At 36.9% G+C, this 13,072-nt stretch overlaps 1 protein-coding gene across 1 annotated transcript; it reads left to right on the forward strand.

The window, feature by feature from the left end:
- The first annotated feature begins 8,306 nt into the window (after window positions 1-8,306).
- On the forward strand, window positions 8,307-8,930 carry LOC131861584 (uncharacterized). The gene has a single exon (XM_059214934.1). The coding sequence runs from the start codon at window positions 8,307-8,309 to the stop codon at window positions 8,928-8,930; it is 624 nt and encodes a 207-aa protein (XP_059070917.1).
- The last annotated feature ends 4,142 nt before the right edge of the window (window positions 8,931-13,072 follow it).

The following is a 13,072-nucleotide window of genomic DNA, read 5'->3' on the forward strand; positions in this document are numbered from 1 at the left end:
ACTCGGTTAAGTCATCTATGTTGTTGGAACTATTAGGGAATAACAGTGAAAAATGATTTGTTACTTTATAGTTTCAGCTTTCTAAATCAAATCCAGTTATTCTTTAGAGTCTACAACACTCAGATAGATCTCTATCTAGTCTGGGACAACTTAACCCATTCTCCTAATGCCATTGGCACATGAAACATCAGTTGTGTTGGCCTAATTAGCCATAACAACTAAGTCGGCCATAAAACCTAATTACATCTTGAATTTAGAATACAGATCATATCAGATCAATATCCAAATTATGACAACAATTTATAATGCAATATCAACCTTTGATTATTCATAACCCATCACAAAAAAATGATTTCTACATAAGTCCAACCCTTCAAACATTCCGCTAAGCAGTTTGTACATTCCCAAAAAATTCTAGTATCTTCTATGCCAAAACACAATTAAAATTATTCGTGTGGTTTGTGTCATGTTATATCCATGTATATTCGCAACCAATCACCATTATATCAAAAATCATTATCAGTTGAGTGAATTCATCAGCAGTCCTAAAACCCTAACACAACTCCATCATTAATTCAAAACATGCCTTCCGGTAATCAACATAGGATGCCGTTCCAGTCACATACAAAAATATATCATAAAATATTCTATCTCAAACCACAAGTCTCCAACTATCACCGATTTATTGATTCCATCAAAATATTTTATTTTACCAATTGAAGTCCTAATTCTCCTACCAATAAACTGAGTCATACGTACAAATTCTGAATCCGGTAGACCAAATTACTTATCCAATAAGTTAGACATCAAATTTCATCTGTAACCATCAACAAACATTAACTGACATAGGTTGTCATCAATGACAACACAAATAACTAGTCATGTCATCAATATTCTTCTACCGATGCAGTCATCAACTCATCTGCATCACTTATTCCAATCATGCAAACACAAGGATCCTTTCTCTAATCCAAATGATCTTCTCACTTCTCGTACTCTTAAGATCCCTTTCATGGGTGGTTCTTCAGCTCCTAGTTCCCAAAACAATTCCCCAACGAACTTTCTGCCACCTTCTCCTCCCATTGTTGACCATGATTCTATTGTCACTATCGAGTTTGATTGAATTTTGTCTTTAGAGGAGAATCTAAGAGACTTAGAAGGGTTTCTTAATTGAGAGAATGTTCTCCCCTAAGTGGGGAATGTATTTAATACCCTGAGGGATATTCTCATCTTCGGTAAGAGAGGCGTAGAGATACTAAGGTTGTTGTCCATGATTGTGACGAGTCATGTACTCCTATTAGATACCTCTTCTTAGGATGGCGAGTTATATTTTTGTGGTTCCTAGCTGAGTGTTGGCATACCTAGTTTGTCGGTGCATATGGTCAACCTTGGGCACACTATTCATGATGTCAATGCCTCTAGTACTCCATTGGGTTATATAGGTATGTCTAGTGGCTCAACCTTTTCCTCTACTAGAATTCAGATATCTACTGTTAGCACTAGAAATACATCTACCAGTAGAATTGGTCCATTTGGAGGTTTTAGTGGAGATGGTAGAGGATCTAGGCTATCTCCACCTCCTCCGCCTTCTAATCCTATCTTGAATACAATCTTGCAGAACATGCGACAGTTTTAGTTGTAGCTGACGAACTTAGCCAATGCCTCTGGTTAATCGTCTATACCTGCATATTAATAGAAGAGTCCCCTGAATACCACCATTCTGAACACTATCCTTCCTACTGATTATAAATCCTTGAAGTTTGATAGGTTCAATGGTGATTGCGACACGAACATGCATATAGATTCCTTCATGACTATGTGTAGTGATTACCATAGTCTGGATTTATTCTGCTTAAGTTGTTCTCACATTCCCTCAGTGGGACAACATTAGAATTTTATAGGTCAGTTCCTGATCATTTCAATCATACCTTTCATTAGCTTATGGATCTGTTCCTCAAGTGGTTTCAAGCGAACATTGGTAGCAGGGTCACTATTGCTGACCTTGTTCATTGTAAACATAAGCCTAATGAGAAGGTCACAGACTTCATTTAGAGGTATCAAGTTATCTCCAATAAGATCCCCTTTTCCCTCCTAGATAGTGATCTATAGAGAATGTTTATCGACAATCTGCAGCCAACATTGAGGGAGAAACTATCCCTCAATCGATACCAAAACTTTGCTAACATGTGCTATTATCTCATTGACTACAAACATACTATGTCAGAGTTCAAAGATGCATCTTCAAACCCTTGCGGTGGGTCCTTTGTAGGCATGTCCATGGATTGTTTCTTAAATAATAGAAGTTTCACAAATGTTGTGACTATTCCTTCGATGGCTCCTGCACAAGTTCTAAAACAAAATAGAGTCTTCGCTAAGTTGAATGACTCTTACTTTAGCATAATGTAGTGGTTGTTGAAAGACAACCTCATCAACCTTCCAAAACTTAAACCATTGTTTTTTAGTTGGCCCTACCCCCATTAGTATGATGGATTGAATTTCTCCTATTGTCATTGTGTGTCTAGTCATGATAGTGATGATGTTATCATATTTGACATGTTGTCCAAGATGAAATTGACAATGGTGCAATAAAGGTGGATGCATGAAAACACAAATCAAACAATTATACTGACAAAACCTATAGTGAAGTAGATCTTCACTGGTCCCTTCCCTCCAAACTTGGTGTATTTAATTTTTGCACTTGGGCCTTCTTCAAATGATGTCCCATATGTGAACATGGTCACCATCACCCCCATTAGCACACATCCAACCCACAAGGGGAAGGTATCTGATTTTTCATTGTCATTTACCCTTTTGGATGCTCTGTATTGCAAAGAGCTTGCTCCCCTTTATATCCCTCCCAAGTTGAATGGTCAAACTGTCACAGGTGTGATGGCTGACCAATAGAGCAATGTCGACATTATCACAGAGTAGACTTTTGTGAATGGTTGGAATAGGCTAGCATATGATGATTGTTGCGTAACCTTGAGGATGCATGATGGGTTCACTATCTGCCCCTTGGGTAGTATCACCTTGATGGTCATCATAGGGCCTAAGGTAGTGTCCTCTGTGTTCATGATCATCTCTAAGTCGGACCTATTTTGTGTTATGCTCTACATTCCTTTGCTGATTTCCATGGAGGCACTCCCTTTAGTTGTCCACAAATATCTCATGTTCCCTCATGAGGGCACGATGCATGTCATCCAAGACATTGGATATCGACCCCTGATTGCCTATGGGGATTTTTCGTTGACTACTTTTGACCCACTCTGATGGGGCCAATGCTTCCCCATGGTGAAATAATGCACAATGATTACTATCAAAATAAGATGGAGTCAGGCCCTACATCTATGCAACCGAGTGTTTCATTGCCACCTCCTGCATTGATCCCTCCTGCAACGATTCTGGTCTTGAAGTGGGTACTGCCTCATGTCTCCTCATCTTCTAGGGCTGAGGCTAAGCCTACTCCATCAAACCGATCTCTACATCTTTCTAGGAGCTCACAACCTCCACAATTGTTTCTTGTTCCTATGACTGTGTGTAGCATAGAAAAGGGAAGTGTACCAATTTTGTTGAACTCTGTTGCCCACCCTCCCTTCAAGATCTCGATCATCACCGATACTCCTTAACCCTCTCATTATTAGAAAGGGAAGCACTCTTCTCATGTTTCTTCATCTCCACTTGCACCATTCCCATAGCCCACGACAGGACCCTTTTTTCCTCCGATCGCTACTTCAGCGAAATGAGGGCAGACACCCATTGATATGCATGTGGTGCCTCTAAAGGATGCACCTCCTGGTTCATCAGCTAGGCCTTCTCTCATACTTGGGACAATTATGGAGACCTCTCCAATGGAGCATGATGCTCCTGAATCCTCCTTGGCTTGGATTGGTGGTCCTCACCTGCATTGGAACGTGTGCACATGACCATAAACACTTTTGACAAGCATGAGCTCGAGAGTGTGACACTACCTTGAAGTCTACTAGTGTGGCCCCAACACACAATGTTGCCATTTAAGAGCCTATCCCTATAGTTTCTCTCATCTTTTCATCTATTTCAGTCTCACTCCATACTGCTTTAGGGGATTTCAATCAACCTCCCCATAATTGGGTGTAGGTCTTGATCGCTCCTTCTATAGCACCTCCTCTTATCACTTCCTTGTTGAACATGTTGCCCTTGTCCTCACCACTTAATATATTACAGACGCAGGTGGTTCCTAACACGGCTTTGTCTACCCTACCTATTTTTCCACTGCTCTAGCATCCAAGTTCTCTTGGGATCCTTCAGCCTACTACAATTGATAGGGGGCCTGACACTCCTATCCTATGTAAGTACAAATTCAAACAAGGCCCTATATAGAATTTTCAGTGACACAAGTCTTCACAGTTATGTTCCTCACCCCTTACTCTGCTCGTCTCAATGCCTTTTATTTTTCTTGTCTATATATACATGATCGAGAAGGCCCCACCTTCTCCCGAGTTTGTTACTGCTCCTCTTGTAGAGGACAGAAGTTATGTTCTTGTTTCATCTTCTCCAAGTAGATCACCTGCTTCCTCCATGGAACCCTGCATATTTTCCTCCTTAGGGAACATCTCGGCCTTGTCTATGATCTTCACATGATCATTGAACCTTGCCTCCTCCAAGTCTGTAGACAAAGATGTCATTGTTTTTTTCATCTGTTGCTCTCACTATTGATGGGGTTCCTGTTGTGACCCTTGCAATAGTCCCTCTCCGAGACCACCCCCCTTCTCGCTAGGATATAGATTGGGAGGACGAGGCTCTCCTCAAGGACGATGATCTCCGATATTACAATCCCAGCTTGAGGGCTAATTGTTAGGATATTTATCTTTCCTCTATATATTTTTGCATGACTCTGTTCCCCCATGCTTTCTTTATTTTTTTTCTCCCTTCTCTATGACCCAAGTTACTTTCTAGGTACTTGGATACATGAGGTTGACTATCTTTATCTATTGTAGTCCACTGAAGGACCCGAGTTACTATATAGGTACTTGGATACATCGCATTTTCTATCTTACACATTCCTCTATTTGTCTATCTCCTTCCATTTTTTGCATCTTTCTTTTCACCATTCGAGAAAGATGCAAAGCATTGGGGGTATTCTTTTCCTTCTTCCATGTTGACCCAAATTTTTTATTTAATATTTATCTTCATGTTCTCTTCTTTAGATCCAATAAATTTGGCACTATTATGATATACCCATCTCAGAGTGATACTATATATGCTTTTAACACTACTATGAGTTTTGATGGCAGACTATCGAATCCCCCTATCGTCTTGCATTGAATCCATTGATGTTTGGCTTTCTATATGCCACTTTCTCCTCGTGGCATTCCATGGAAACATGTTGCTATTTTAATTTTCCCCAAGTTCTCTTATCCTTACAATGACATGCCTTTCCATCCATATCATTCTAAGGAGTGGCCATCATATCTATATTTTATCTTTTGCCTCTTGCATTTGTGTCCTTTGCTAATTGCTTTTTCATGTTTGTCTAGGTGGGAGCCAAACCACTTGATCTTTTTCCAAGATCACCTACATGGGGGCCAAACCATTCTTTATTTTTCTGTCTTCTTTTCCTTTGTAGGGGCCTATATACTACTTAGCAAATTTATTTGCCCTATCACATTGCTATCTAGTGTGTCACTACCCATGCTACAAAATTTATCTAATATCTACCCTATCATAGGGTTATCTAGCATGTTGTTATCCAATGTAAAAATAATCTTGCCCTATCGTATGCTTATCCATACTAACATATCACGCCCTATTGTATGGCCATCTAGCATAACACATCTTGCTACCCATCCTAATGTATCTTATACCAATGACAACTGCTTATCTTGTAACTTTCCATAACCAAGGGATTTCCTCCATGGAAAGGTTTGTTTTTATTATGTTATCTTATCCTTTCCTTTACCTTACCATTCATTAGGCGCTTTTGTAGCTGGTATGTTGGCAATGTACCAAGTATCAATACCTATTCAAAATATTAGCATCATCTTCCTAGGGGCAACCTCATCTAAATTAAGAAAATTTTCCTCCATGTCGTGACTTTCCTTTCTGTGTATCTTGCACTACTTTAGCTTTGCATCCCTCAAAAAAGGCATGGCCACTAAAGTGGGGGAAAAATAGAATATCAAAAATCTTACCCCTTTGCGATTAATATGACAAATGGCATATTCCCCCATGTCATAGGAGGTCCGGCTTTTCTACCTTGTCCTTTTATCCACTCGGATGTATCCTTGTCAACTCTAACCAAATTATTACCAATGTCGCCAACCTATCACCTTCTAGGACACAGGCACGGAGCAGAGACATCTACACGGTGCGCTAGCATCCCGCGAATCTGATAGTCTGCAGGTGGTCATTTGAGCATTACACCTCCCCCCAAAAGGAATTGTAATTCTGAGCTGTATGCACCTATCAACATCAGTTTCCTTTCAAGAGCTTTCTCTATCAATTTCAAAGGCATTTGGGTGTTTCACTTGGCAAGTTGATGATCTTTTGCAGGTTGAAGCTCTTGTAGGTTATCTTTGGACACCATTCTAAAAGCATTACCATTGTGGCAACATTTCAAGCACTCAACGCCAGTATTTCCAATAATCATTTATGGAAGGGGAGTTTGCTTGATCTCTTTTCTTTCATTTTCAAGTATCTTTTACCAATCCGTTGGTGCATCTTTTCAATTACCTTTATCACTTTATTATTACCATGGCTTCTTGGGTTGTTTGTGGAGGTGGAAACACAAAAACGAGGGTCTAACAAGTAGGTAGGCTCCAAAACATAACCCCCAACATTTTCCTTTCTTGCATGTGTGTAGGTACACCAACGTGATAAGGAAATTACCTTGTGGGAGGCTTTATAGCGTGGATCTCTAGTTTGTCGATTTACTTCCCTTTTCTCCTTCCATTTTATCTTGGTTGTATCGTATATCGCATTTACTAGCTAAGCTTGATTATTTAAGGTATTTTTATTGCATTATAATCGTAGTTGGAACTTTTTGTACGAACTCTGTACCTCGTTCGTATAGGATGAGAGCGCATCGTTTCTCTATAAATCTTGTTTAAATACTGTAATATACATTGAAATAATTATTTTATGCATTTGTTTAGGTTCTAGATTACTTTCAACATTTTTTTTCGTTTCTCATATTTGTAGTGCCTACTTTGTACTTGTAATTATATTTTTAAACGTACATTTTAAAATAAATTGTTTAACATTAAATATTACCTTGATCACCCATAATTCTTTGGTGGATAATATTGTAGGTTATAATTGTCTTGAAGCTTCTAAATAATGTGGTTGGAACAAGAGGATTGCAACTACCTTTATTTAATATACAAACAAATTATCCCTTAATATATTACTATATATTTACTTTTCATGTAGGTTGTGCATGTCAAAGTGCTTTGAAATACACGCTTTGGCTAAATTCACACTCATTTTAAAGTAGGGATTAAATTTAATGGTGAAATTTGTTACTTGTACAAAGTTCCATTTAGTTTAAGGCCATCTAGATGAAATGACTTCATGCAATTTCATATAAGTAAGTGGCACACTCTTGTGCTAGGTTTCACTCACTTTTTTATTCTTATCACAGTCCTAATACACATTCCTATATGTTTCACCTTTAGCCCCATTTATATCTATGTCAACAAATTATAGTCCTATGTCCTGATCCCACAAGTTAGATTATCTTATTCTAGACACAATTTACATTACTTAATTTTGATCTTGAGAGGGTTAAGGTTGATCGAAATTCAAATCTTCCCATTTAAATATGAATTTGAATATACAAATATTTAATAACATTTAAAATTACTAAAAGGTTTATTTAAACATTACCATTTGAATAATCAAATAATCAATTTTAATTTTACACAATATCTGCCCCCAAAATAATAAATATTTGACCTCTTTTTTAATAATTAAAATTTATCTGTAACAATCGAAAGAAATGACAGTGAAAAAGATTTCTAAAAACACCTTAAATAAGTCGGAACTTTACAGAGTCAAAAGTTGTATGTTGAATAAAATCACGTTCTAAATTCTGTGAAAGACAGATATCCTGTTTAACGTAAAGATTGACCTAATTTCACCGTCTCTGCCACGCCATAAGACTTTGAATGCGTGATTTGAGTAAAAACTATAACTCACGACTCCCTGTATAAATGGGTTATTACATCACATTCTATTCCATCTCAATCTTCATTTACGAACCGATTATTCAGTTAGAACGTAAACGTTTCCTTTGCTTTTGATTCAGCAAAAGGCTCTCGATCTTCAATATGTCGAGTTTGATGGGCATGAAAATGAGCGCACTGCTTGTCGTTCTACTGTTTCTGTTTACTGTCCATGTCTCCGCTCGATATCACCCCCAAAATCCTGCGAAAAACAATAATGTTTTTATAAGTATGGAGCAATTAGATAACTGTGCAAACTGCAAGGGCAACGGTGAAGACCCAAAACCCTGCTGTTCGTCACCCTCGAATAAGGCTGTTTTCTCACAACAGCTAGATGACTGTCCGAATTGTGAAAGCAATGGTAGAGACCCAAGACCCTGCTGCCACCGCTCCAACAAGGTTGCTGGCAAAACCAATAATGTTCTTGCAGGCATGGAGCAGTTAGCTGACTGTGCAAACTGCAAGGGTAACGGTGAATACCCAAGACCCTGCTGTTCGTCACCCTCGAATAAGGCTGTTTTCTCACAACAGCTAGATGACTGTCCGAATTGTGAAAGCAATGGTAAGGACCCAAGACCGTGCTGCCACCCCTCCAATAAGGTTGCTGGGAAAACCAATAATGTTCTTGCACGCATGGAGCAGTTAGCAGGCTGTGCGAACTGTGAGGGCAATGGTGAAGACCCCAGACCCTGCTGCCACGCCTCCAACAAGGCTATTTTCTCCGGATAAAACTCGGCGTATGGCTGGCTTGGATCTCAGTTAATATTCGTTTCTCTTTTCTAATCCGTTGTCAGTAGGCGTTCCACACAAATAAAACCTCTTACATTCCACAAATGTTCAGCTTCTTCTGGAGCACCAAATGTGAATCAAAGTGCACTATCACATGTAATTTCACGTTGATAGGAAAGCTGGTTGATCAGCTAATTCCTGATGTCTTAAAGTTGATTTATTTTAAAGTTTCAAATATATAAGAATGAGAAATTTAGAGAAGATTGTTGATATTGCATGATAGAAATGATCAAATACATACCAAAAATCATAATCAAATGCATAAGAATGATAAACATAGAATTGGATGATTATAAAACAATGCGTGTCTATGTGAATAAGGTGGCAGATAGGTGCATAGAAATGCTTATAATTGGATGGGTAGAAAAGATGGATTTTGTTGGTATTGCACATAAGAAATTATCTAATAAATACCGCAAATAAAATTTCAATCAAGTGAACAATATAATTCATAAAATATTTGCACACATAAGGATGATAAATTTTTGCATACATAAGGATGACACATATATAATTTAGATGATTATATAACAATTTGTATCTATGAGAATAAGGTTGGAGATGGGTAAATAGAAATGCTTGTAATTGGATGGGTAAAAACATAAGAAAGTACCCACACTATGTACATAATTTTTCCATTTGTCAATGCATAAATATTAATTTATTATTTCAAATTACATACAAAATGAAATAAAAAATATGATGAAAATATAAAATTTGCCATTATAACTAGCGTATATCTCAAACTATCTATTTAGAATATTTTTTGAAATAAAAAACAAAGAACTGAATAAGTAATATTAATGGTATAATAGAGTTTACATTAGACATTCAATACCAAGTTGGATAAGGTACTAAAATTATTGGAAGGATAAGAAATGCCCTCACCAAACTACTAGCTACTTCACATCAAATATGGACTCAACAAGGATTAGTAATGAGGTCCTTAAAAGAATCTCATTATAAGGAATATTGGTTTACAAGTAGTTGGACTTGACCTAGCTGGTCAAAATGGATAACTATGCTTAAGATTTGGAATTTGATAAAACAACAAAAGTGTGCAGTGAATTAGAGGGGTAGAACACCTTGTCCAGACAACTACTAATTTCAACCTGACATGCTTTTACAATTTTCAAAAACTAAACAAAACCAACCCTTCTACATATCATTGCAACACCCCAAGATCATTCTCTTTTTCTTTGTGTAGGTCGAATTCCAAGACAACTTCTTGTGGGGTGAGGGGCCAATGATAATGCATAAAAAATATGTGCACTTCACCCTGTATGCACTATGAACAATTTCTAAAATTTTCTTTAATAAGTTGAAATTTAGTTTAATGACTAATGTGTCATTTTAAACTGATGTGGTACTATAAGGCTCATTTGGAAGCTTGCTAAAGAGTTTATCCATCTATATAGAGACTTTTGTATGTATATCTACTTCATTTCTCACAAGATTTAAAGCTTTTTGATAAAAATTGAATCATTTGTGGGGGTTGAATACATCTTTAAAGGGAAAGATAAGAAATTACATAATCCCTATAATTCTCATCGAAGAAACATAAAGCATCTTAGAGAAAATAGGAGGGCCTTAGACATTTTCAGATTTAAATAGCAATAGCTTCTCATCACATCGAACATAACTTGGTATTGACTGGCCACCAGGAGGTAATTGCTCTATGCAACAAATAATCACGATATTGTGTCAAAAGCCTTTTGAAATCTATAGGTCACATTAGTTATTACAAAAGGCATGAGCCAAGCCCTATTAGCAATAACCCAAAACTTGGAATCACTTGTTGTGACCAATCAATGCACTGCAACTATCAAAATTAATGATTTTGAATGCAAATTACAGCCTTTCATGTGGAAATGAATTTGGACCTATATAAGCAACATAATTTTGTTAAGGTGAAAACATAAATAAAGAGCTTTGAGATCTTGATTGACTCCTCTATGGAGCTCAAGAAATGTAACAAGAATTATGTGCGACAACTAAAAATTGTCATTAGATAAGATGCAACCCAAATTATTCAATTTTTTTGTGACTTTATTAGCTTCTTGATAAGAATGAGACATTTGGTAGGTTTGTGCTGCAGTGAATCAAGGACATTTCATACATTAGGGCTCAACGAATAGGTTTGTAGGTGTTTTGAGTTATTTTGAGTTTAATAAGGTCCATTGAGACCAATTTTATGTAACATGAAATATTTGGAGTCATTTGGGTCAATACTTCAAAAATTGCAAAATCTTGTAAATGTTGTCAACGTAAAAACAAATGAAAAAGTTGCAAGATGGGAAGTTAAAAGGTCATTTTTCTTTGGACAAGTTTAAAAGTCATTTATGCTTGATTTGGGATGTTGGAAAATATATATAATTCCTTCTAAACACAAATCCCAACTGGGGAAGGTTTCGTGAAGGACTGGAATGAAGAAAACACAAAGTTTTCATGCCCAAACAATGTTTTCTAGACAATCTAACTGTTATTTGTATGTAGTTAGTGAGACTCCTTTTGTGATGATCAGTGTGCTCTAGGTTGTTTGCCTTCCTGCAAGTGTAGGCCCTTTCATTGTAATTCACATACCTACTGCAAAATTATTATCTAACTGTGGGTAGGCTTCCCACTGTGGTTTTCCCCTTTATCGGGTTTTCCACATACAAATATTGGTATTGTGTGGATGGTATTTATTCTATGATTATTGTTTATGCTTAATTGTTTTATCTTTTATTCTGGTATTATTGTTTTGAGATGCAGTATTAATGTATAATTTGCCCATACTTTCGGTAATCTGTGACAACTTATTCACCCCTGCCTCTTAGTTGTCTTCCAATTATCTAAACTATATAACAATTAGTATCTAAGCTTTGGTCCTCTTTGCAGAAACCTTAACCACTTGACGAAGATCCTATGGCGACTAATAGTTCATGTTCATCCTTTCCTTCTAGAGCTATCTTTAGAAGGGATATATCGAGGCTTGATGGAACAAATTACACAGTATGGAAGATTTAGATGGAGACTCATCTAGGATGTCTTGGGAAGGAGATTTGGGAGATCACACAGAATGGTGTCACACCCTATAATTTGGGATCTGGCATATTGGAAATTGATACTCTATTGGTTGATTTCATTTTGTTATTGATGGCAACAAGATTTTGTGTTTAGGATTCAAATGGTGTACCAACAGGCACTTCACAGATTCTACACTAGCACTAGTACCGATAGGATAGAAGACCGACAATGCAAGCTGACAGGGTATAGAAAAGGTCATTGGTATTAGAGGTTGACACATCTTGGATCCAGCATCACAAAAATTGTTTTAATGCTTATTCATTTTATCTGGCCGACATGTAAATATGATATTGTATATATCTTTGTAAGCCGACATAAGGCATGAAACTGTGTAGGGTATATAGCGCAGATTAATTAGATTATTCTGTTATAGAAAAATAAGTATAGACATATGGATATGGTTATGAACATGGAAATGTAATATAATGCGAAATCATTCTGGGAGATTATGTATGTGAGGAATTCATTGTAAGGGTTATTTCGATATTGAGGTTTACGGTTTTAACTGGAACAGACAGAGCTTAAACTAGAACTGTATTCTAGCATAGGAGATTCTATATTAACAAGTTCAACACTTCTGCATATTGTTGTCTGGATTGTTATGTAGTCAGTGAGGCTCCTTTTGTGATGAGTAGTGTACTCTTTCTTGTAAGCCTTCCTGCAAGTGCATGCCCCATCATATATTGTAATATCTCTTCATTTGGCTAGTGAATTAACATTGTCGGTCACAAATCCCACCATATTTTTTCCTCTTTGAGGTTTTTCACATATAAATTTATGTGTTGTGTTTCCCATTTATGTGTTTGGCTTATTGGTTGCCTTACTTCTTTCAATTCTATTAATACTGATATACCAATTGGTGTATGAATGTTTTGTTAAGATTAAAATCTTCTATTCTAATATAACACTGATTCACCTCCTCTCTCAGTGTTATTGGTTTCCAACAATTGATATCAAATCCTTGTGCCTTGGAGGAAGATCCTAAAACTAGAATCATTGATTATGCCTTTGGA

This window comes from Cryptomeria japonica, unplaced genomic scaffold (assembly GCF_030272615.1).
Source record: "Cryptomeria japonica unplaced genomic scaffold, Sugi_1.0 HiC_scaffold_27, whole genome shotgun sequence".
Classification (NCBI taxonomy): domain Eukaryota; kingdom Viridiplantae; phylum Streptophyta; class Pinopsida; order Cupressales; family Cupressaceae; genus Cryptomeria; species Cryptomeria japonica.

Coding starts and splice junctions, on each gene's coding strand:
- LOC131861584 (XM_059214934.1), top strand. CDS start 8,307: ATGTCGAGTTTGATGGGCATGAAAATGAGCGCACTGCTTGTCGTTCTA.